At 39.9% G+C, this 26,661-nt stretch overlaps 1 protein-coding gene across 1 annotated transcript in view; it reads left to right on the top strand.

Moving 5' to 3' along the window:
• The window catches only part of ZSWIM6 (zinc finger SWIM-type containing 6), a 117,090-nt gene extending 90,966 nt beyond the window's left edge, over window positions 1-26,124 (top strand). Inside the window, exons 8-14 of the mRNA XM_082497001.1 lie at window positions 4,894-5,040; window positions 7,163-7,423; window positions 10,486-10,621; window positions 15,445-15,602; window positions 16,134-16,297; window positions 21,093-21,174; window positions 23,536-26,124. Coding sequence (XP_082353127.1) covers window positions 4,894-5,040; window positions 7,163-7,423; window positions 10,486-10,621; window positions 15,445-15,602; window positions 16,134-16,297; window positions 21,093-21,174; window positions 23,536-24,398 — 1,811 coding nt within the window. The 3' untranslated portion in view covers window positions 24,399-26,124. The remainder of the gene's footprint in view (window positions 1-4,893; window positions 5,041-7,162; window positions 7,424-10,485; window positions 10,622-15,444; window positions 15,603-16,133; window positions 16,298-21,092; window positions 21,175-23,535) is intronic.
• The last annotated feature ends 537 nt before the right edge of the window (window positions 26,125-26,661 follow it).

The following is a 26,661-nucleotide window of genomic DNA, read 5'->3' as shown; positions in this document are numbered from 1 at the left end:
TTGGATGTCAGAGGTTTTCAGTAAGGTGCATTGTGAGCTGTGCAGGGCAAGGGATCTGCCTTCTGCAGTAAGTCTGTCACAATGGGGCCTTTATCTTAAGGTTTTTGGTTACATAGTGAAAATATTCACCCTGTGTAATTTACAGGCTTTTAAACAGACCTTTGCATTTGGTGTTGTCATGTGTTTAAAATAATTTTTTTGTCTGACATATAATTTAGCTGAACAATGTATTTCTGAGGTGTAAGCCTAAAGTTGACATTGAGGGGGACAATGAATCATGGAATGGTTTAGGTTGGAAGGGACCTTAAAGATCATCTAGTTCCAACCCCCCTGCCATGGTCAGGGACACCTTCCACTGGACCAGGTTGCTCAAAGCCCCATCCAGCCTGGTCTTGAACATTCCCAGTGATAGGGCCTCAGCAACTTATCTGGGCAACGTGTTCCAGCATCTCATCACCCTCATAGTGAAAATTTTCTTCCTAATATCTGATCTGAATCTACCCTCTTCCAGTTTGAAGCCATTATCTCTTGTCCTGTCTCTACTACATGCCCTTGTAAAAAGTCCCCCTCCAGCTTTCTTGTAGGCCACTCTTCAGGTAATGGAAGGTTCCTTGGAGCCTTCTCTTCTCCAGGCTGAACAACCCCAATGCTCTCCACCTGTCCTCATAAGATAGGTTCTCCAGCCCTCTGATCGTTTTCGTGGCTCTCCTCTGGACTCACTTCAACAGGTCCATGTGCTTCTTGTGATGGGAACTCCAAAGCTGGATGCAATATTCCAGGTGGGATCTCAAGAGAGTGGAGTAGAGAAACAGAATCCCCTCCCTTGACCTGCTGGCCCTGCTTCTTTTGATGCATACCAGGATATGGTTGTGGTTTTGGGCTGCAAAAGTGCATTGCTGGCTCGTGTTAAGCTTCTCATCAACCAACACCCCCAAGTCCTTCTCCTCAGGGCTACTTTCAATCCATTCTCCATCCAGCCTGTATTTGTGCTTGGGATTGTCCCTGCCCCTGTGCAGGACCTTGCACTTCGTCTTGTTGAACTTCATGAGGTTGGCTTGGGCCCACCTCTCCAGCCTGTCAGTGTCCCCTCTGGATGGCATACCTTCCCTGCAGCATGTCAACTGCGCCACACAGGTTGGTGGTGTTGGCAAACTTGCTGAGGGTGCACTCAATCCCACTGTCCATGTTGCCGACAAAAATGTTGAACAGCACCAGTCCCAGTATTGAGCCCTGAGCAATGTCACTCATCACTAGTTTCCACTTGGGCATTGAGTTGTTGACTGCAACTCTTTGAGTGCAACCATCCAGCCAATTCCTTATCCACCAAGTGGTCCATCCATCAAATCCATGTCTCTCCAGTTTAGAGACCAGGATGTTGTGCAGAACGTTGTCATCTACCTGGACTTGTGCAAAGCATTTGACATCTATTGCTCTCCCCTTATCCACCAATGCTGTAGCACCATCATAGAAGGCCATCAGATTTGTCAGGCATGACTTGCCTTTAGTGAAGCCGTGTTGGCTGTCACTGATCACCTCTTTATTTTCCATGTACCTTAGCAGAGTTTCCAGGAGGATCTGTTTCATGATGTTGCCAGGCACAGAGGTGAGATTAACCAGCCTGTATTTCCCTGGGTCTTCCTTTTTTCCCTTTTTAAAAATGGGGGTTATGTTTCCCCTTTTCCAGTCAGTGGGAACTTTACTAGACTGCTGTGACTTCTCAAATATGATGGATAGTGGGTTAGCAGCTTCATCCGCCAGTTCCCTCAGAACCTGTGGATGGATTTCATCATGTCCCATGGACCTGTGTACCTTCAGGTTCCTCAGATGGTCTCATACTTGGTCTGTGCTTACAGTGGGCAGTTCTTCATTCTTCCAGTCCCTGCCTTTGCCTTCTGTGACTTGAGCAGTGTGGTTAGAGCCCTTGCCGGTGAAAACTGAGGCAAAAAATTCATTGAGTACATCAACCTTTTCCATATCCTGGGTGACCAGGTCTCCCATTTCCTTCTGGAGAGGGCCCGATTTTTCCTGTTTTCCTTTTATCACCAACATACCTATAGAAACTTTCCTCGTTGCCTTTGATGTCCCTGGCTAGACTTCATGCTATCAGGGCTTTAGATTTCCTAACATGGTCCCTGGCTGCTTGGAAAGTTTCTCTGTATTCCTCCCAGGCTACCTGTCCTTGCTTCCACTCTATGTAGGCTTCCTTTTTGCATTTGAGTGTGTCCAGGAGCTCCTTGTTCAACCATGCAGGCCTCCTGGCTTTTTTGCCTGACTTCCTGTTTGTTGGGATACATGGCTCCTGAGCTTGGAGGAGGTGGTCCTTGAATACTAACCAGCTTTCTTGGCCCCCTCTTCACTGCAGGGTTTTATCCCATGGTACACTACCAAGCAGATCCCTGAAGAGGCCAAAGTCTGCGCTACAGAAATTAATCAAATTTGACAGTTTGTTCCAAGAAACCTATTACTTAAAATGTTCTGTTTCTGAATAGAGGTGGATTGCTTTTTTCTTTTGTTTTTGAAGCACTGGTTATAAAAAATATTCTGTGGTGTTCCTCAGACAAGCACATTCCCCATCAGATACAGTTTCTATGGCATGTGATCCTTGTTACCCAATATAATCCCACACTGAACTTTATCAGTTTGAAGAGTCAGTGGAAGAAGGGGATGGCTTTGTGGTTAAAGAATGCACGTGGAAAAACTGGACTTACTTTATCAGCTGTTACAGGAATTCCTTAACTCAAATTTTATTTTAGCTTTTTGTTGCTGCTCTTAACTATGTGTATCCTCATGCATTGTAGGCAAAGATACCAGTGTGAAGTCATATGTGCAAGCTATTCAAGTGTGTGTGCAGGTGTTTTCCCAGAAACAAGCATTTAGAACTGACTGACTGAAAAAGTTCTTGTGTGCCTCCATTTTTTGTTTCCACGGTACTCAAGGAAGGTTTTTTTTGAGCACTGCTGTGGATCCTAGATTTGTACAAAACTTAAACACTTCATGTTATTACTTTGGAGAATTTACGAAATCTTTTTATGATGTATTGTATCTTCCCTTAACAAGTGTTCCCTTAAAAGCTTTTCAGCCTTTCTAGCTTCTCAGGCTGGGGAGTAAGAAGTGGGGGTCTATGTCTGTGTGTGCCTGCGTGTATACGTACCACTGGCAGGGGTGAAGGGTCTGCTGCAAGTGTGTTGGTCGCAATACCGCTCCTTTTCATTCCCAGTTGCTAATGCATTATCTAGACATTTAATACTTCTATTAAGTTCCTTTCCCTGTGAGCAGTTTCTATAGCTGTCAACTAATATTACACTATTATAAATAAAAAATGCAGTGTATGAAGTGCGATCCATCTGCCCTACCTCGAAACAAAGAACTTTGTTTCTGTGTTGTCACTCACTGCTTTTTTTATTTTTTTCCTCATACATAGAATTTTTTTAAAAAAACTAATACTGCAAAATGTGCTGGTCTTCTCTATAAGCAGATGAATTCTGCAGCTACAGCACAGCTTTAGGTTTTAGTTCAGCAAACACCACATGCTTCTACTTAGCTTTTATTCATGTGACTGATCTGATGTCCGTGGAACCACTTGTGTGATTTAAAATTAAATGTCTATAGCACTGGAGGACTGAAGCCTTTGGCATGACACAAGTGAAGCTTATAATTAGGCACAATAAAATAAACAGAACCTAAGTGACTCAGTAAGAAGTTACTCTGATTAATCCTTTTTGGTAATATGACTTGCTTCTGCCTGTCTTCTTTAGTACATGCTATTTGTCAGTAAGACAATGATTTACGTATTTGGTTTTCATATTATATATCAGTGGATTCTTTAGAAAACCCTACTTTTCTGACAGTGTGGCTGTGTTTCATTTTGTAGCTCCACACATTTAAATAGGCAAGAAGCAGAACTTAAAAGCTTTGTGATAATACATATGATTACTCAGAAAGATGGCACTTCGTGGATAAGAGAGAGTGGAAGCAGGTACAAGTTACTGTGTAACAGGCTGAGAAACAGATCATCCATAGCGGCTGGTATACAGTGTTTAAATGGTCACGCATAATGCATCTGACCTCTCAGTTCAGTTGTGTGTGTATGTGTTGGGAGTTGGAGTCAAAGGGGAGCTGTTGCCATAAGACTCTTAAAAAAAGGGATTTGAGGAATTTCTAATGTCTGTTACCACAACACTTCCTTCATTCACTGCGCTAAACCATTTTTTTTCATGTTCTAACCAAACGATGGGTGAGGGCTGCAAAACAAAGTATCTGTGAAGGTATTTGTGGACTTAAATTTTAGAATGACAAATAATGCACTTAATCTGCTTAAAGGACAATTTGTTCTTGTATACCTCATTTAAACATTTTATTCTTTTTTTTAAAGGGCTGTCATCCTGAGTTTATTACTTCAATAAATATTTAGATGCAGGATAAGCTCATATTTTATTCATGAAATTGGAACATATTTTAGAGTATTTTCATTTATTTCCATGCCATCAGATTAGCCTAAAATGTAAAAGTGATACTGTTTCTTTTTGAGTGAGGAAACTGTTGTGAATATTTTACAAAAAAGATTTCCTTACTGTAATTTTTCAGCAGACATTTTCAGAAGAATTACAGGTATTGAGTAAGAGATTTCAAAAGACACTACAGTTGAAATTTTTGACCCATAATACGCCTTGCTAGTGCTCAAAATGTTTGGCCTTTGTTCTTTTTTTCATCTTTTAACATAGGGCAATGTATTCAACCTGAAGGATCCTATTTTGTCCTTCTAAGCAGAAGTTACTTGACATTCTTTGAGTTCTGTACAGAAAGCATTGTAATCAGTTTTACTTTTATAATTGTTTGGAGGGGCTAAGATGTGCTTTCTTTCTCTCCCCTCTCCCTCCATCTTTTCTGGCACAGACCTTCTCCACAGAGGAGTAACCTCAATAACGAACCTTGAAGGCTGGGTGGGACACCCTTTGGACCCCATCGGCACCCTCTTCAGTAGCCTGATGGAAGCCTGCAGGGTGGATGATGAGAGCTTCCATGGATTCTCAGACTTCATGGGTAAGGCCAAGCAAAGGGAGCAATACTCTATACGTCTTCATTCACCAGAGGCCTTTTTCTGTCTTGACTTTCTAAATCAGCTTCAAAGCCAGTGTTTTTGTAGTATAAGAACTGACATTTGCGTTCCTTAAGAAAACACAAGGGAGAGAAAGTGTTTAAACTAAAATATGAAGGCACTTAAAAAATTACCACTTACTCATTCTTGAAGACAATTCTGTATTTCATACTTGAAATAAAACTGAGTAAGACATTATAGCATCAGCCCTCTCCACATACCTTGCTCTGTCTTCTTTCTGAGAGATTGCAGGAAATCACAGAAATGTTGAGGTTGGAGGGCACCTCTGGAGATCATCTAGTCCACCTGCTCTGCTCAGAGCAAGTTGCCCAGGACTGTGTGCACTTGGGTTTTGAGTAACTCCAAGAATGAACACTGCACAGTCTGTGGGCAACCTTTTGCAGTGTTCAACCACCCCCACAGTAAGAAAGTGTTTTCAGATGAAATTTCCTATATTTCAATTTGTGCCCATTGCCTTTTTTCCTGTTACAGGATACCGCTGAGAAGAGTCTCGCACTCTTCTTTACATTCTTCCATCAGATATTTGTACATTTTGGTAAGATCCTCCTAAGCCTTCTCTTTCCAGGCTAAATAATCCCACCTGTTTCTCTCTCATGAGAGATGCTGCAGTCTTTTAATCATCTTTTCGGCCCCTGGATCTGCTCCAGTACGTCCATGTGCTGGGGAGTCCTCAACTGGACCCGGCACTCTGGGTGTGGGTTTACCAGTGCTGAGCAGAGGGGAAGGATCACCTCTCTCGACTTGCTGGCAACACTCCTCCTAACGCAGCCCAGGATGTTATTGGACTTCTTGGCTACACACGTACATAATACTTCAAACTGATGACAAAGCACTTAAAACTGATAACATACTTTGTTTCTAAATTACATGGATTGGAAAGTAGTGTTGCAGTACCGATACATGATTTAGGGTAGGATGTGTATGCCCATTTTAACTTCAGTATTCACTTCCCAGGAGTGTAACTAATTGACTCCTTATTGTCAGTCTTTTTCCACATCTGTGGTAGCTTCTTATCAACACCTGTGTGGACATAAACTGGATTCATCCCTCTACCTGCACCTCTTTTATGTGTACATCCACAATATTCTTGGGGCTTTGCCTCAAAATTCCTTTTATTCAATTAGATTTTGTTCAATAAATTTCAAATCCCATATTCACCAATTCTGGAAGAACTTTTAACTAAAAGAAATCAGCAATCAGATTCTTTGCAACTATAAAAACACCAAAACACCTCCATGAAATAAAAATAATGTGTGTTGAAAAGTAAATTCCTCCTACACACGCCTGTGCAATCTACCAAATGCATTCAGCCTTCCCATTTGCTGCAGTTGTCCTTCTCCTTAAATCTGTCCGTTATAACTTTTTGTTCCCCAATTAGCCTATAAACTGCTACAGGTTGGAATAGTGTTTCGTCATATGGTGTCTTTGAAGTGTCAAAAAAATTGGTAGTACCTTTTAAAGCAATTTTTGGCTTGGTCTATGTGGAATTTACATGTAATCTTTACTAAAAATAGGACTTCTTGTGTTAATATACATTTTTATCATAAATACAACTGTAACAAATAAAAAAGCCTGAGAAGAGCACTGTCAAAGAGAAGATGATTTAAAGTTGTGGAGTTCCCAGGCCGATTGTATTTGCACAATTATAATAGCTTCAACCAAAATCTATGCAAGTATTTAACCAATTTTCCCTTCCTCTTACACATCAGGGCTTTAAGGAGATACAGAAATGGATGGGGGAAAAAAGTTGAAATGGATGTTGCAATTTTGGCCTCATTTTAACACAAAGGTGGAGAAACTGCTTTTCTCTAGAATTGTGCGGTTTAAAAATGAAAATTTATTACTTGACTGGGTTATCTAAAACCTAGTTGTTTTGTGTATTTCTGCCATGTGGAATTGAATGGAATTACTGGATTTTGAGATAGTCCTGGTTATTTAAATGATTTGAAAAAAATAATGCTAACAGAAGAAGCATTTGTATATGTGGCATTATAGGCAGATTATCTGTTAGTGATGTGTTTTTTCTTTCTGTGTCACCCCTTACAGAGAACATGGGGCATTGCAAATCTCTGGAGTACCAGCACCTGCCTGCACACAAGTTCTTAGAAGAAGGGGAATCTTATTTAACGCTGGCTGTGGAAGTAGCACTGATAGGGCTGGGACAGCAACGAATAATGCCAGATGGCTTGTATGCACAAGAGAAGGTTTGTCGAAATGAGGAGCAGCTCATTTCTAAGCTACAGGAAATTGAATTGGATGATACTCTGGTGAAGATTTTTCGAAAACAAGCAGTCTTCCTATTAGAAGGTAGCTCAATATAGATGCTAACTGCTTCTTTAAACTGTCTTCACTTACACAAGCACACAGAACTAGTATTCCTGTGGAAACTGCCTTACGTACTTCAGATGGTTTTTTGACGCAGAACTCCAGCAAAATTTTTTCCAATGTCTTATGAAAATCAAACATACTTCAGATATCACATGACTGTAGAGATAAGGCATCTATTGACCTATAAGCCTTTTGTTTTAATTTTGAATACATTTTGTTGTTTAGATCTGTTGCTTGTCATAATCTCAGTGTCCTGACAAGTAATATAGACACCAGTAATCATCAGTACTCCTCAGGTGGCAAAACCCTGTGTTCCTTGTATCCCGAAAAAGGGACTGGCAGCTTTGTACACATATGAAGTTTTTTACCTCTGTTCCAAGTGAAGAGCTCAGAAAATTAACTTAGAATTGCTGGGACAGAAATGTAACACTTTATTTGTAGCAACTTGCCTCTGAAGTTTGTGTCATATATGAAAACCGAAGTAGGTGGTCAGATATTGAGGCTTATGGTCTAGTCTTGTGACTAAATTTTGACCAAGACAATTTGTGTTTGGGAATTAGCTGGTGTGTTGCAATAAAATCTGTACAAAAAAGTGCGTACTTTTGCCTTAGCTTTTAAAAAGGCTTAACGTGTAGCACTTAAGCCTCATGTTCAGAGAGTAGTCTCATGGGTTCTGAGGTTGTCTTTCTGTTTTTTGGTTTTTTAAATGGAAGAAAAATCTTTAGAGGAACCAATTAGCCAAAGGCATGGTCCAAGTTTTGAGTGCTTGCTCAAGGGATGGTGGGGAGTGGTACTGCTCTAGGTAAGTTGTGCAGACTGCTACATGGCAGTCAGGTTTTGCTTTCTCTCTGTAAGACATTTGTCTTTTAAAACTTTCTTTTTAAGGGAAGAGGTGCAGTATGTTGTTTAGGGTTCTCAGCTTTGAGTCACTATTTTTGCCCAGATCCTTAAAGACTTCGGTACCTACTGACGGTGCCATTTGAAACTGCAGAGAAGCCGCACAATGGGCAGTTTCCATTACGGTGTGGCTGTACTGCTGCTTTATGGCGTTTGGACAAGAATAGCTGCTCTCTGGATCCAGCTATTAACCACCGTATGGGGATCCTATGGATTATAAAATCAATTTGCTGCATCTGTTTACTGATAAGGATGCCTTATGAGGAAAAGGCAGGATTTCTCTGAAGTGTTCTCTGATAATTCTGGTTTACTAATTTGGTCACTGAAATTCTTTTAAAGTTTTCTTAGAGTAGTAAACAAATCATAGGAGGAAATCTGCTAATACAACTACCTACAGAGTTGCTGTTTTGAGCAGCATGCAACAATGGTCTTGCATTACTGTGTGCTGAGAAATCTGGCTTTCCTGCAGTAGCTTCAGTTTATTCCCGGTTAGGCAGAAACTGCCAGTTCACATGGAGGAAAAACTGTGTAGTGATTTAAGATGCTAATCATATCAATTGTGTTTTTATAGTTAAAGTCCTGTAGATATAATAAAGAAAGCTTAATCCAATATTAAGCTGATTTCTGTGCTGTTAATGCAGATTAATGTGTGCTGTATGTAGCTACCATTTGAGTGCGTGGGAAAGCAGAATGCAAGACTGTTTTGCAAGAACTGTTCTAATTTTTTGCTTGACTGCTAAGTTAATGGCAGAATATATTTTCATATAAATGCTTTGTCATGTATTCTTCGTGTCCTGAGTTTCTGACTGGACCACCAACTGGCAAACATACATGAAATGGCTTCTTTCATTGAAGCAATGCCAGCTAGTTTTGAATGGCTTTCAACTTCATTTGAAATGATTATGAGGCACACTGTCACCCACTAAATCTTCATTGACATTTCCTTTGTAATCAGTCCCAGTCTTCAGAAATGCCCACCTATGGAGCTCAGAATTTTTTCATGCCTAGTGATTTTTATCTTTGCGTGTTGTGGTAAGGCTCCAGTCAGAAAAACACTGCTGAAACAGCTTGGCTGTTTCTCCTCATCTCTAGTAGAAGTAGTAGCAGTAACTTCTATGACTGCTGGGTGCTGTTTGTGCAATAGTAGTCCAATAATACTTAATGTAAGATTCTTAATCTGTGTCTTGCAACATTTAATGCCTGAACCTCTAGTCACTGAAGTCAAAAACTGTTTGGCATATTTTTCCTATTAACAGGAGTAATAGTCTTAAGGTTGCAGGAAAAATGTGACAATGGGGTTCATGTGCACCATGAACATTCAGAACTCAGCAAGGAAATAACTTTTAACTTTAAAAGTTAACTTTAACTTTTTTGTTGTCAATCCTGATACTGCTGTTACAAATGTGAAATACTACACTGGCTGCACTGAGTGTGAGCAAAATCTGTTGCCCCAGCAATGGGGATAGTTTTCCCACAACACATAAAATTTTTGAGGTCATGTGGCTATAATGCCAGCTTTGGTGGGAGATCTAATCTAGTCTTCTCTGGAGACCCAAGTCCAGACCAAAGGGTTGTTTAGATGCCTAATGCCAGGTACAACATTAATAGGGATCAGGTGGTGATCAGTGCTGTGGTGATTGGTCATGTAAATTCAGTTAAAGACTTTATTTTTTTCCACTGTAACCACTCTTTTGTTTTTTTCCTGGTGGGTTTGTGATAAAGCGCTCCTGCACCAACAGGGTGCATAGGGATTCATGTGCACAGTGTAACTACATGGAGGCAAAGCTAGGATTATCACTTTCTACTTCTGCATAGCACAGGCTTGCTGAATGAGCCCCGTGGAGCACTGGAACAGTTCTGTCATTTGTATGTGCACTGGTAGTGTACTTAGTACTATAAAACTTGCAGTCTGTCTTATTGTCTTAAAGAATATATGATATTTAATATACTTTTAATACATTGTATGTATGCAATATACGTGTAATGTATTTCACAGAACATAGTAGTATAACTTTACCTTTTGTACAGCAAACTCTGTCTCTGAATGCCAATTCTAACTGAAGGTATAGTGAATGTTTTTAAAGGTCCAGAAGCTGGGTTTTAGCAGTATATTAAGACTGATGTTCTCTTTCTGTTTCCCACAGCTGGACCATATAGTGGTTTAGGCGAAGTCGTCCATCGAGAGAGCGTTCCAATGCACACATTTGCCAAGTATCTCTTTACCTCTCTCCTACCTCATGATGCTGAATTGGCATACAAAACTGCACTGAGAGCCATGCGGTACGTATTCGTGAGTCATCTAGAAAGAGCACAGTAGTGATTGGGAAAAGGGAAAAAAGCTTGGTAATCAAGACCCAGGGGTTTTTTCTAAAACAAGCATTCTTCCCTTTGAGGAGCAATTATTTTGGTTCTGTCATCTGCATAAAAGCAATTGGTGTCTGTAGTAACTACAGAATTGTCATTTATAAGTGATTTTCTACAACTGTAAAACAGTATTCTCTGTTACAAATCCTTCTAGAATCCCGCTCTTGAGGCACAGTTTTGTGTTAATCAACAACAGCTCTAGCATGTGTGTTCTCTCACCCATGTAGTGTTGTGTGTGTGATGGTATTGGCAATGAAATGAGGAAAGAGGCGTCTCCCCAGCAGTCTCAGGATCATCTGCTGTTTAGCCTGTTCAGTAGGACTATTTGTTCCACTGGCCTTCTTTATAAATTAACACTCAATGATAGATTTGAAACCATATGGTGTGGTCTGAGCCAGTACTTTTTCTTGTGCTTCATAACAAAGCAGTTTTGCCCGCTTCTGCATGAATGTTGGGATTTAAATGGAGTATGTCATATGACAACAAAATGTCTGACTTGCATCCCATTTGTCTACAGTAATCAGGAAAAAGATGTTTCTCAGGAAGTGCTCAGTGTGTGCTGGCTTTATCTCAAGGCAGGCTAGATTGGTAATGGTGGCTAGGAAGAGCCTTTGGAAGGAAGTTTCAAGGGCCTAAATGATCAGCGATAAATCTGTCGTCCACATACGATGCAGGGAAGAAACCGGTCCTATCTGGATTCTGGTTGCTGTCAAGAACCTTATAGTTGATGGTTGACAAAGCATAGCTACAACTGAAGGCTAAAAGCAATCAAGTCCCAGATTTAAAATAATAAAAGTGTGTTGAGTTTTTCTGGTCATTATTATCAAGAATGATTGCACAGTGATTGAAGGACACACTATCCACATAAGTAGTATTTGGCTTCATCAGACGGGTGGTGTCCTAGTTTTTTGGAGGTGTGTATTCTCGAGCTAATTTTTCCAAAAAACAAAATGAGGAGGACATAATTCTATGTTCAAAGGACTAAACAGGTGGGCGTGCTTAAGAACAAAACATAGCTACTATCAGGTCAGGCCATAGGTCTAAGAAATATGAAGAATGACTTTGCATGCTTGTGTATGATTAGCATTTTAGGAAATAGATTGAGAGGACAGAAGTGCATTGCTGATGAACTATTGAGAACATTCGAACATATGATCAGAAAGCTGTCTGGGCCATCTATGTACGCCTCTTTTATGGCAAGTTAAGTGCATCAATAACCCTGGTCATAGCAGATCAGCAAGATAGTACAAAATGTGGTGGGTGGGTTTTTCGTTTGTTTGTTTGTGGGTTTGGTTGTTTGGGGTTTTGTTGTTTTGTTTTGGCTTAGTGTTTGTTTTTTTTCTTTTTTAGAAAAAAAAGGTCAATTTTATAAAGTAGACTTGTATCCTTGTATTTATTTTCAATTAGTACCTTTAAGTGTTTCTCAGATACTGTTTGTGTGGCGTTTTCTTCCTTAAACTAAACTACTGAAACCGTGCTGAAAGGCTGGAATAGACATTCAGCAGCAGCTTTACACAGTGCACTGAACGCTTCAGTGAATGTGACGGCAGTATGCCATTCCTTTTGAAAAAGGATTTGGGCTTTCCCCAGAAACCAGTCATAACTGAAAATTTCTTTTCTGGAAGTTTCTTTTCCCAACTGGAAAAACAAGCAAGACACTGAAAGATCCAGATGATGAAATATCCAGTTAGTCATGGATAGCTTCAGCCATCTTTTTGTATGAAGCTATCATGTCAGCCAGAAAAGTTACGTTTCAAACAGACCAGTATAAGAAAGAGTTGTCTGTTCATTTCCATCTGGTAAAATCACAGGAGATCAGTATAATCAGGGCTGTTCTCCATAGCCCTTTTGTCATGACTTTATAAGGTAGGTGAAAGTTCAGCCCCAGACAATGATCAGTCTTTCTGTATTTTGATACGTGGCGCTCTTCAAAAATGTGGACTGCTATCTTGAACTGTGGTGATGACAGATTTAGACACTTTCTATTCCATGGTTGTCTGCATTCCTTAGCACTTCTAAAATTCTCAAGAAGGGTAGTTACTCTTTCCGTTTGCACCAAAGCGATAGTTCAGCGTAGAAAGGACTCCCAGTTCAAACCAAATGAAAAAATAGTTTAATGCTGCCTTGAGGGGGGAAGCAGAAACCAAACATGAAGACTGAATATCTGTCTCATGGTTGTGAGGCTAAATGGATCAGAAGGGGAAAACTTGGGCATCCTTTCTTCTGTGGCAGGGAGAAAATTGCTGTGGCAAGGACAAAAATCTCATGTGGAAATTGGTAAAGATGCTGCTTAGAAATCTGTGTGGTTGCTCATGCTCTTAAAAGTGGAGCATGTTTCTCTCTTCACTTCAACATTTATTAAAGAGGTTAACTTCCCAAGACCCCTGCTAGTTGCTCTCCAGATGTAGGGGTTTAGTCAGTCTACACAGGTCAATGACCCATGGTGGCTGCTCTGGAGTATTTCACCTCTCTGTATTCAAAGTCATCTGTTGCTGTTTCATTTTTTTAATCTTATTTTAGTCTATGGAACAATCAGTATGAAATCAATGAAAGCTGAAACCATAAAAGCTTTCATGAGTACACCTGAGGTCTGCAAGGACAGGGTTGTGGTATCTGTGGTGGTCACTTCTGTCTACAGTTCTCTGCTTGCAGCACTGAAATATATGGAGTGGAGCCTTGGAGAATGTGGATCTGCAGTGACCTAGTTGACTGCTCACTTGGAATCTGAACTTGAATGTTTGGCTTAGTTTGGCTGATCCCTTGTTAAGCCTGAATTTCACCCAAGCTTTGGGAGCCAGACTTTAATGGTGATGTTTAATCACAAGGTAGCTGTGCTAAAACCTAGCTAAATAATTGATGTTTGAAGGGCGAAGGGGGGGGGGGGGGGAATTGAAGAATGCTAAATCTGCTTGTGCTTGTTCTGATGTTCCTAATCTTGCCAAAATTGCATGAAAGCCACCAATTCACAACAGCATTTCTTTTCACAGCAAATAGAACATAGAAGTTGGCAATGAAATTCAAAGTGACAAAAGATTTCCCCAAAACAGCCTCTTTCTTTCATGCTCTTTGTCTATTGACTGTTACTCATAACCTAATAATCCCTTTTTGCATTAGGTATTTGGAATTTTTACTGTTTATTGAAACCATCTAGAGACAACGCACCTCCCCTTGCGCTGTCTCTATGCTTGGAAAAAATCAGCTGAAGAGTTTATATGTATTTCATTTGTATGTATATAAAGCTATATAAAGAGGAGTCTCAGTGGTATTAGGGAAGAGATTCGATGTATTAGCATGCACATACATGTGTCTGAAAATGTTTATATAACCTACTGATAATTATTTACATGGTGTGTTGTATTTATATGTGTCTGCTAGATACTCTCCCATATATTCAAAGTTACCTTTCTCAGGGTGTTCTTAAAGATGCTCTTATATGCTTCAGACACCTACAGAAAACTGATGGAACTTAAAATTATCTTACTGCAGAATATTATATACATGCATTCCAGTTACTTAAAGAACTTCAGTATTCATTTAAAGTGCGAGAAATTGTAACTTAGGTTTAAATGAGCTTATTCCATAACATAGATTCTATCACAGAAAATCACAGTGTATTGGATTTTCAATAGTCAGTAGTTGCAATTTTATTGACAAAAGAGATCCAATTTCCGTTGTCCTCCCAGATGACTTCCTGTTAGAAAAATCACTTACATGTGAAAGTTGGTAGAAACAGAACTCAGATGTTAACCCTGATCAAGAAGTTAAGCACCGGAAAGCCTTTTCTTCTGGATGTTGTCTTGTTACTATCATTTGATGTCTTATTAACCATTCGTGTCCTGAAACTATGCTTAATTGTATTGAATAAAAATGCCTATTTTTGTTCACTCCTACTTTTTGCACTGGCATTTATATAGCATCTAGTGTACTGGTTGTATCTAATATATTGTAAGGGCCATCAGTTGAGTCTTTGTTGTGGGCTCTCACTTGTGTTGCAGTAGTCAACAACAAAACATTAATTTGAATTTTCTAAGTATGAATTCTCCTTGGTGGATAAGACTGTTGTAGATTGATGTGTACTCAAAGAAATTTTTGCTTCAGGATTAGAAAATGGAGTCTGAAAAGTAACTTTAAAGGAAACTTCCTCTGCCACTGCTGTTTGGGACCCTAACATGAGATTGTGGTATATTATAAAATGTTGGTAGGCTAAAGTTTAAGGACTTTAAAAAGTAGTCATAGTTGAACAATAAAACGTCTTTTTGGACATAATTTCATGTCTGAATTATGTCAGGTCAAAATTTGAATTATTTGTTGAATATCCATCTCCCTTACTTTGAGTATTTGTAAGTGAAGGAAGTATCTTCCAAATATTGAAAAATATTTACATGTTCTCAGTATGATGGAGGAATACTCCACTCTTTCCTGAGGGCTATGGTTCAAAGACTGAAACAAGGCAGGGAGAAAAGCTTCAGCTCTATGCGTGATGCAGAAAGTCTCTACTGCCTTGGCTAATGGATAGCTTAATTGTCCTGTGGATTCCTGCAGTTGCCCACTGAGGTAGGCAAGCTTGGCAAATGGATTTTTAAGATTCTCCAAGAAGAGAAGTAGTTTTCCAATCTTTTTTTATAACCAAAAAGGCACATTTCATAAACAAGGTCAGTTGTTCTTGTAGCTTTAGTTCAGCTCCTGAGTAACCTAATGCAATAATGATTTAATGAAAGGGGATTTCTTCCTTGTTTCAGGTTGCTAGTATTGGAATCTACAGCTCCTTCAGGAGACATGTCCCGCCCGCACCACATTGCATCAGTTGTTCCAAACCGGTATCCCCGCTGGTTCACCTTAAGTCACATCGAATCCCAGCAGTGTGAGCTGGCATCGACCATGCTAACAGCAGCCAAAGGTACATTGCTGTCAGTTATGTACTCAACTAAATGTATGCTTTTAATATCACATGGAGTAAACAGATTATAAAACTTGTGTTTAGGAATCTAAATTGCAGTCTTGACAGGAGCTTGAAATGGGTACAACAAACTGAACTGGCTTAAACCTGTCGCTTAATTTTCTAGCAGAGTAATTAAGCTAGCTAGGTGGTAGCCAGATGAGCTTGATTGGAGGCTGATGAGACAGCTTTTTGTTCTTCTGACACACGACATAGACTGTGAGACCCAGGAGTGGACAAATCACTTCTAAAATTCACTAATCAGAATGACTTTTAGCCATGTACTGCACTAACACCATCAGGCACTAGAGGCATTTGTGCTATCTTCTATCTTTTGTTCATATGTGATTTAATTATGGAAGGTTTCTGAAACCAAAATGTATCTAACTGAAACATCATACTATTGCATAGCAACGGCAGGCTCAATTATAATGCATCTCTGGATGTTTTTGGAGCTTGTTCCGTTTTGGTGATTGTGTTTACGCCTTGCAGGTGATGTTCGGAGGCTGGAAACAGTGTTAGAATCCATCCAGAAAAATATCCACTCCTCATCACACATCTTCAAACTTGCCCAGGATGCATTTAAAATAGCAACACTCATGGACAGCTTGCCAGACATCACTCTTCTGAAAGTTTCTCTGGAGTTGGGCCTTCAGGTATTTCCCTTGTTCATTATTATTACAGTAGAAGAAAGGAATTTGACGCAGTGTTGGTGGGTATAGATTTTAAGTGTTGAAGAGCATACCCTCTTTGGGCTGTCTGGAGTTTTTAGATTCTTTTTTCTCATACAAAGCTCAACAGACTGGTAGACACAGAGCAAGGGTCTGCACAGGCCTTTGTGCCATTAGGGTGGAAGAGAGAGCTGGGAGCGGCTGGCTGCAGGGCACTCTTCTGTCTGGGGAGGAGAAGGGGCCAGCGCAATGAGTTCAGGAGTATAAGTAGGAACTGGCTAGAAAGCAAAATTATTCTGCTTGTCAGAAATGCACCATATTTTCTGCATGCCCTTGAGGGGTTTCTTACCATTCCTTCTCTTACTTTCCCCTTAATGGGATTTGGTAGGTGTTTGTTGAATTACTAGAGAAAGCCAAGGTCAACCGTAATGACCAGTTCCTAGGGCAGACTGTGCTAACAGCAGCCCTCTCGCTTCCTTCATCAGAATCCTGTACTCCACAAGCTGTGGGACAGTCAGTTGCATCAGACTCAGCTTGATGTGTACAAGAACCTCAGATCAGTTTTCAAGGTCTTAGGAGAGACTTTGCAAGCTAAAAGGAAACAGCTAAGTTTTAGGTATCTTGAGTAATATTGCCTTCCACTGAATCTTGGAGTTTACACTGTTTATTTCAGCAAAGATAAATCTCTTCGTCCCTCTTCTGGGAGTTCTTAAAAAAAAAAAAAAAAAAAAAAAAAAAACACAAAACATGCAAAGATCAGAAAACCATTTATTGCTTTACTTCAGTAAACAAAGACTTACTTCAGTAAACAAAGACTTCTGGGGAAAACCTATTATCCCAGTTGCTTCTCATGCCAAAGAAAGGTACTATTTGCCTATTCTAGATGTTTAGAAGCTAAAGTCTTTAATCAGAAAGTTGAGTTTCTATGTGCTTTGTTAGTCTTTCATATTCCCAGGGTTGCTGTGGAAATCTGCTTCTTATTTCACATCTTGGTATGTCTCTGCCTTAAACATTTGTTTACTTGAGAGAGAAGGATCCTTATGATTGACCTCTGTGTCACCTCAAGCATTCACCAAGTATCATTCAGTGGTAGCAGCACACTTTGAGTATCACTGTATTCATAGAATCATAGGATCATTTCAGTTGGTAAAGTCCTTTAAGATCATCAAGTCCAACCGTCAACCTAGCACTGCCAAGTCCACCACTAAACCATGTCCCTAAGTGCCACATCTACTCATCTTTTAAATACCTCCAGGGATTGTGACTCAAGCCCTTCCCAGGATACCCTGTGGTGGTTGATGGTGTCAGAATGTTTTCAGTGACATCTAGTGAAAGAAATACAACGAACCCGTACTTTCTCCTCAGTCCCAGGGTTTGGAACAGACTGGGATAGAACCTGTCCACTGTTCTGTGCCAAGCTTACGAGCGTGTTTGAAGAATCTTAAAGGTAGTTTGTTTTCCAGAAGGAAGATACATAGCAGTTTTCTGGTAGTAATTACTGAGTAGTTACTCACAGCTATGTAGATTTCTACAGTAATGCTTTTCCTGCAAAAACATTTGTGTCAGCACTGTCTCTAGTGGCCTACAGATGTTTCCCCATTCCTTTCCCCTCCCAGCTTAATAGCAATTAGACTGTATTCACTGTCTTGTATCTGACTACTTATGACATTTGTGTGCCCTATAAAACTTTTTCCCCTCACGTGGTAAACTAAACAGCGGTGTCCTCACAGGTATACTGTTCTGCCTCAGCTACAGCAACGCAAGGTTGGCCTGGTTGGGCTGAGGAGATACCAACAATTTCACAACTCTCAGTGGAACCTCTGTGACAGAAAAGCCTCTTACATTGTTCTAGATTTGGGAGTAATGTATGGACTCTTGGGTTCTTTCTCCCTATTTCCAATGGCAGCATGTGTTATGTGACTCAGCAAAGAGGAGGCTTTTAAACTGGCTGTGGAAAGAGGTCATCAGCATGGCCAGATGGGCATGGAGCATCTCAGGTGTATTCTGTCCTTCAGAACCTTACTGCCACAGACACTGTAAGATCTGCAGGTACAGGAGGGGCTTCTATTCCTCTGTTTAGCTGTTGTATGCTACTTCAGTGCAAGTAAGTATTACCACACACATGCAAACAGGTACTGCTGGCAGAACTGCTGAGCAACTTAGTGCAGGTGATCACTTGATGCATATTTGTCAAGTGGTGTCCTTTGCTCCCCCAAATCTGTGAATGAATGAGTAAATCAGTAAACCTCCTTCCTATGTGCATGACAAAAAGGTTTCACATTGGTGCGGGAGCTAATTGTTCGTTGGCCATTTCTTGTATCACTTAGGGGTGGTGAGATCATCTGTTACTGTAGACTAAGAAATTCTTATAAAGATCCATAAAGACAAAGTCAAGGTTATTCTGTGTGCAGAGAGCTTGGCTTTCAGATAAGAAATGTAATTCTCAGGGGCCTCTTGTCACTTTCAGACTTCCTGACTTGTTGAGAAGCCCTCTTCAATTGAATAGCATAGATCTTGGACAGATCTGGAATTACCTTTTAGGAAGAGGTAGCCCAAGAATGTATTGAGGAGAAGTTAAATAGTTCTTTGGGTACATGTGCTACAGTATAAATTAACTTCAGCTGCTCCTTGGTCAGAACATCAATACATCCTTTGTTTGAATCATAGAATCATGGAATAGTTAGAGTTGGAAGGGACCTTAAAGATCAACTAGTTCCAACCCCACTGCGATGGGCAGGGACACCTCCCACTAGACCAGGTTGCTCAAAGGGTGAAATTCTTGGGGTTTTCGTGCTCAAAGGGTGAAATCCTTGGGTTTTTTATCATCAGTAAAGGGCCCCTCTCTTGCTGTTCTCAGCTTGTCAGTTTAATCAAATGAAAGGAACCTAATTCCAGAATAGTTCGTCAGGAAACTTTTCCATGTCAGAAAACTAGATAGGGTATTGCTTTTTGCGCTTAAGCTTGGACTGTCTACACTGGAACTATTGTTATGCCCACTACATGTGCTGAAGGCTTTTGTGACTGCTGATGTTTTTACAGACCACCACAGTGAGGGAACTGATCAGAGAAGACTTTCAGAGAAGTTGTCATTCACACCATTATTTTTTTTTTTACCTCCTTCCCTCCCTTACCAGTAGCAGAATTCAGTCCATAACCCTGTATTTTCTCTTGGATTCAGTCTACTTGGGGGAAGCTGAAAGTTCATCGTGGATGTTGGAAGAGTGTTAGCCTACAATTTGTATGTGCATCAATACAGGAAGTCACCTAGACTCCTTCCCTTTGGACAGAATGGGAAAGATAATTGCATTCCAAAGTATTTTGACTTGAGGTTGCCTGTTTTTCTTCCAAAAAGACTTCAAGCAAAGGCTGGTTCCATGATTTACCTTATCCATATTTTCATATCTTAAAATGTGTTGGGTTGCTACTTACAGATCAGTTTGCTTTCTTTCAAAATGCTATTCTCCAATCTAGCACTTAGATTACAGTTTAGTTAATGATACCACAATGTCTGAGGCCAACAAAGCTGGCCTTATCCTGTAACTTTGGGTGATGTACAACCAGTCACCAGGGTATCAAGGTGGGAATGTTTGGAGACAAGCTTGGAACCACTCATGATTATTATAACCAGACTTCTCAAAGGTAGTCTGTGCATTTGTGCTCCTCAGTAATCTTTCTGTCTTAATTATCATATCTACAGCATACGACTAGAGGAGGTGGCAGGAGTAACAAATATGACAGAGGGCGACCTGCCTCTATGAAGTCACCTTAGGATTGGGAGGGGATATGGGTTCAGAACCCTCTTACAAATGCTGCTGACTCCAAGCAGTTTTGTGAGTGCATTTGTTGAGTTTATGTAAAGACCATTGCTGAGAGCTCTATGATTGACCTATTATCTTCTTTATTTAATTGCTACAAATAGTAATATCTTAGTATGATCACTGGTATTGTAAGGGGAAAACCGCTTGCTTTCTTTATCTAGGTATCTGTGGGGTCTGTCCGGGTAGCTGAAGCAAGCTTTGCATGCAGTTTCTATGCAGTGTTTATTTTCCCAAATAAACATATTTGCCCAAGTTTTGAGAAACAATGTAGGCAATAACTGCAAGTGATGTAAAATATGGGCACTACAATCAAAGCTTGAAGTCCTTTTTCTAGGATTCTGATGTTTTTATGATGGAACTTCTTTGCAGGGTCTCCTTCAGAGAGAAATCATTGCTATGGACTTCTTAATACCTGGATATATCTGGAATTGTATATACATATCTTTGCAGAATAAGCAGCCAGTCAAATCACAGTACACTAACACCTTTCTGCATTGTTGAAGTCAATGAAAAGAAATGCAGATAGGGGAAAAATTAAAGGTGTTAGTTTGCCCAACAAGAGTTGACACATTTCTACTTCAAAAACTATTCCACAGAGAGGGAGGAGACATGGCATAATTTAATTTGAATAATTGATAATTGGGCTTTTTTTGTTGTTCGGAGGGGGCTTTTTTGTGTTTTGTTTTGGTTTGGGTTTTTTTTTGTGCCCACAGATAAAACGGTGTTCTCTAGTCTTGAAGGTTCTGCAGTTGGAATTACTCTCTGCACACTACTGTAAGATAACTGAGCAATATATTTCAAATCTTTAGCATATCAGCTAAAAAAGAGGTAACAGAGTAGAGGGGAAGAGACTGCTGTTTTGAATGTCAGTGTATTCGAGTAACTGAAAATGCCTAATTGTTGATATATTACCTTGGTTTGCAATAGGGTTAATTTGTATTTTGTTTGTGTTGTTTTAATAGGTGATGCGAATGACGCTGTCAACACTGAATTGGCGACGGCGGGAAATGGTGAGGTGGTTGGTAACATGTGCAACAGAAGTAGGTATGTTCCGAGATGTTTCTCATCAGCTAATTTTAGAGGGCTTGATCTTGCTTGTCAACACCCAGGGTCTGCAACTGTCTCCAACTTTCTATTCATCTGTAAAATTCCTTTGATGAGAAGATGTTATGGCAGTGGGTGGTGTTTGTTTTTTTTTTTTTAGGCACAGACCAAGTAATACAATAGTTGAGACAATGCAGTGTGACTTCTTTCCTCTGCAAGGTGGGGTGTGCATAACCTCATGGGAAATACCCCAGATTTCCCCTTGTCCCCTCCATGATGGGTTTGGTTTTGAGGCTGCAGTAGATAAAAGGCTTGTGGTTATGGGCTGTTGCACTGTGCTACAACTTTGCTGGCTGGAAAGGCAGGTGAGATAGCTATCTGGTTAGCTGTGGGAAGAGGAGCCAGAAAACTGGTGAATGAAATGCTGAGGATGCCTCCTACTGTGTGGCAGACAGGATCTCATGAAGGGGTTCGCATTGTTAGGGGTTTTTTTTAAGCCCCTGGGTAAATCCAGGCTTAGAGTGTAATACCTCTTTGTTATGTGGCTATGACATTGTGCAGACCTCTTGTCTGCACTGGAAGGTAAACCAGATACTAATGCACCCATCATTAACGACATAAGGTGAAAATAAGGTGGGAGCAGAACCAGCCTTATACTTAAAGGACAGCAGTAGGAGAATAGTGCACTCAGCAGGACATTCTGTTTATTTCTGGGCTTTGCCATAGACTTCCTGTGTGCCTTGATGAGGCATCCCTTAGCTTCTGTATTCCAGTTTACCATCTGCAAGATGAGGATACAGAATCTGAAAGTGAAGATGAATGCATTAAAAACCATGTAGCTGTAACAATAAAAAAAAAAAATCAGCAACTGTGGTAGTGGGGACAATGCAAGTACTTACAGTAAGGGAGCAGTTTTTATTGTCACTAAAGGTATTTCTGGAAAGCATGTTTCCCTGCTGTATTTATTTATTTTTCATATGTCTGAGTTGGACTGTATTGCATAGATGCTTCTTGAGTTTCCGAACTTCAGAGTATTGCTGCTGCTTATTCTCTGGATTAGTTTATTCTTTGCTTTCTGCTTAACTAGGAAATTAATATTTTCAGTAGCATGGGAAAATACAGCTTGCCTTTGTATGCTCTCAGCCAGAAAGTGCTTTGTGTCTGCAAATTTTTGTGTAATGTTTTTGTTTTATTGCTTTTATATCTTTGCTAAGATAATTATTACTGAGGCTGTCTTTCAGATATTAGATATTCAGATATTAGTGGCTGGGTATTACTTTGTGCATATCGGCAAATAAAATGCTGGTTTTAATACTGCTTTAAATTAGTTTATATATTCTAATAGAAGTATCTCATAAAGAACCTATAATGTCATGCAAAGTACTCTTGAGACTTAGTCAAGTTGGTAAAGCAAGGAATCTGTTTGTTTAAATGAAGATCTGGTATTCTCTGGCTATGCTGAATTGTTGCACATGAGTGAGGGAGTGCACAGGAAGCATCAGAGTCCTACAGAGAAAATGAGGACCTCTGGGTGTGGTTTAGGTGGGCTCACAGATGTGTGTAAACTGCCTTTAGCAGTAATAAGGCACTCTAGTTGGCTGCAAGGTTCAGTTTATGGGACCCATTAGTCACTGTTTCTCCTTTCCTCTGCCTGCCAAACACACACACATGTGCCAGGAATAAAATGATACTAAGGAAAATACCTATTTCGGATAATACCCAGTAGTTCATATTGCTCAGAGTATTTCCTTAATAAGGATCTTGATGTTCAGGCACATATTTGAGACAAGATGTATCTGAAAAGCCTGTGGGGAAGAGGCAGGGGTCAGGATTTTTTCTTTTTTTTTTTTTTTTTTTTTTTTTTTTTTTAAGGTGTGCTTAGTGTGTTCCGTTAAGGTGTGCCACAGTGTTTTAAGAAAGCCATTTAGCATACTTTCATATTCTTTTGTGCATGTGCTGTGCCTTGAGATGCACAGAGAGAAAAGTTAAAATTGCCTTCTAAAAGTGTTCAGTGTGAGGGCTGCTTTTGAGTGATGTGATGAGACCAAATGAGCCAGAAGTTGTTATCCAAATGGTCTTAAATAACAAGTAAAACAGCTCAGTTGTCACACCAGATTAGAGTTTATCTTCCAGGCTGGTTTTGTTATTCTCTGCATTTTGGTGATTGCTACAGAGTTTTCACAGTAGCCTTTTTTAATATCCTTTTCCTGCATGCTATCTGGTTTAGCCCTTCTTGCTGAAGCACATCCCCTTGGATGTACTGGCAGCCTCTTAAACTTTGCTGCAAATATAATCTTGTGCTGAAAATCTGTATCTGCTAGGTTCTATCAGTTGTGGCTAATCCTTTCTTTCTCTCCCTAGGTGTCTATGCACTGGATAGTATCATGCAAAATTGGTTTACACTTTTCACTCCAACAGAAGCCACTAGTATTGTTGCTACAACAGTGATGTCCAACAGCACCATCGTCCGTCTGCATCTGGACTGCCATCAGCAGGAGAAGTTGGCTGGTAGTGCTAGGACGCTTGCTCTACAGTGTGCCATGAAGGATCCTCAAAACTGTGCCCTCTCTGCACTGACCTTATGTGAAAAGGATCACATAGCTTTTGAGACTGCTTACCAAATCGTTCTAGATGCTGCTACAACTGGCATGAGCTACTCGCAGCTTTTTACTATAGCACGATACATGGAGCACCGGGGTTACCCCATGCGGGCCTACAAGCTGGCCACTTTGGCCATGACACATCTCAACCTGAGTTACAATCAGGACACACACCCTGCCATTAATGACGTTCTGTGGGCATGTGCGCTCAGCCACTCCCTTGGGAAAAATGAGCTAGCAGCTATAATACCTCTGGTGGTCAAAAGTGTCAAATGTGCAACAGTACTGTCAGACATTTTGCGTAGGTGTACTTTGACCACTCCTGGCATGGTGGGACTTCATGGAAGGAGGAACTCTGGTAAGCTCATGTCACTGGACAAAGCCCCTTTACGGCAACTCTTGGATGCCACTATTGGAGCCTACATTAATACAACCCATTCACGTCTCACTCACATCAGCCCGCGACACTATAGTGAGTTTATAGAGTTCCTCAGCAAGGCCCGAGAGACCTTCTTGATGGCTCATGATGGTCACATCCAGTTTACACAGTTTATTGACAACCTAAAACAAATCTACAAAGGCAAAAAGAAACTGATGATGCTGGTTCGTGAGCGGTTTGGTTGACGAAAATGTGTGAATGGGGGGACTGGGGGGTGGGAGGGGTGGTTTGTTTTTACTTGAGCCTGCCTTTGTATCCTTTTTAACTTAAAGAAACAGAGCCACACCGGTATTATATGTGTATAGTTATATTGAGTTTGCAAACTAAACTGTCATGTTGTGAAAGTTTGTGTGTTTAATTTTTTTTCTGTTTTGTATGAGAGAGGTTAAAAAAGGTTTGGTTTACACTGAGTATATGTTGTCAAGTGGCAAAAGCCCACATTGCTCTCCTGTTCTTTCTGTATATGTTCACAGCCTCAAAAACAAACATATATTGCAATGGCTTTAAAAACCAAACAAAACACCTCCATCCTGTGATAAGTACCTCGAATGGATTCAGCTTTACTCCTTTGTAACTCATCCTTACATTTCAGCATATTTAAACAAACCAACAAATGAAATAGTAATAGTTAAAAGGCTGACCACGTGGCTTTGCAGTGCTGTTCATCCAGAAGCATGGCACACAATGCTTGTGCATGTGGAAACTTAGCGACTGTCAACATACATTCTCAGGGATTTATCAAAAAAATTAAAAAAAGAATGAGAGCATTTATTGTACTGTATATATATTATAGTATATGTCTGAATATTGAAAAATATAACATTAACTAATTTATAAAAAAAAAATCTATGTAATGCAAAATACTTGAAGCTGCAGTAGCTTGGTTTTAAACAAAAAAAAAAACTATCAGAAGGACTAAAGTGCGCCTTGCTTCAGGGTTGGCTCAGGTGGTGAACTATATGCTGGGCATCTATGCAGAGCCACCTTTTGGATTGCATGGTTGGACTGATAACTAATGGGGAATATTTTATATATATATATTTATACAACCCGTGTATACATATATGTGTATACACACATACACACATGCTTGTAACAGGCACTATAGTAAAGAGGGACAACAAAAAATACACAGCCAGAGCAGCAAGCCTTAGCATTAAGAATACAGTATGCCAGAATCGGGGTTTGTGCCTCCTAGCCTAGAAGACTTAAATATCCTTTTTGACAAAAAACGCAAAATGTTTTCCAAAATGATTGACATGATACATTACGCCTTTGCAGTGAGCTAATAATAAGCTAACCTTTGTGCACAAATAACATATATATATATTATATATATATATTCTGCATAGGTATTTTGACTTTGTGCAGGACAGAAAGTTGTGTAGGTATGACTGTTCTACTTTTCAGTTTGTTTTTTTAAAATATTTTATTTTCTCTAGAATTACTCAAACAAAAGCAGCCTTCTATCTTGCCTTGTCTTAATGCTTTAAAATAACCAAACTGGAGATCTAACTACCAAACTGTTCATTATATTATTAAATACCAACTTTGGTTACAGTATAGTGTCTTTACTTTAGCTGATGGTTCTGTATCCTTGTGCTTTTTAAAGCAGTTTTTATGTTTTGGTGCAAAAGTTGTCCAGTGTCTCTTGTTCCCTTCATTAGAGAACATTCTAGAGGTATGTTTGTAGGTATTTTTGTTTAGAAAAACTATTTCATGCTCTCCATTTTATTTATTATAATAGGTAAAAAGGTTGTACTTCATCACCCATGTAAACATGCTCATGAAGTTGAAAGTAATTAAGATTTGATACACTGATATCAATTTATTTATGTAACTAAATCACTGTTTTATAAACTTGTTAATGATCAACAATTTTTTTGTTTTGATTAAAATTAGTTTTTTGAAAGTTGATTCTGCCTCCTTTATGGTGTCTGTTACTGGAGTTGAATTGCGTACGGACAGTTCATGGATCTTAAATGCCCAGCTTGCAACTTTGGTGCATTATGGTGGTAAGCAGTATGACCACCAAGCCCAGGAAATAAATGTTTTGTTCCTCAAAAATCTGCTGAGGAATGGCAGTGTTAGCAGTTGCTGGTGGAAGATGACCTGTTGTATCAGAGGAAGGACCAAATGCTGCCTGTGACGGAAGATGTGGTCTATACAATGAGCAGTAAGCCTTGCCATACTGCCTTGGCGGGATGGTAGAGTGTGTAGTGGTATGTTCCTACGCAGTGGATTATTTGATTGACCATTGGGGTTGAGATGTGCTGCAAATATATACAAGGACAGTTCTTGCTATTCCTGGATTGGCTTTTTAAAAGTATTTTGAGCTGTGCACCTTCCTCAACCCAGCACGGTGTTATTGCTCATGAGCTGACAGCCAACATTTCTGCTTTTTTGGAGCCCTTGCTCTGTAGGAGTTCTTGTGAATTTTCCAGCCCC

The sequence above is a fragment of the Vanellus vanellus genome (assembly GCF_965231255.1).
Source record: "Vanellus vanellus genome assembly, chromosome: Z".
Classification (NCBI taxonomy): Eukaryota; Metazoa; Chordata; class Aves; order Charadriiformes; family Charadriidae; genus Vanellus; species Vanellus vanellus.
This window is presented reverse-complemented; position numbering and strand designations above follow the sequence as displayed.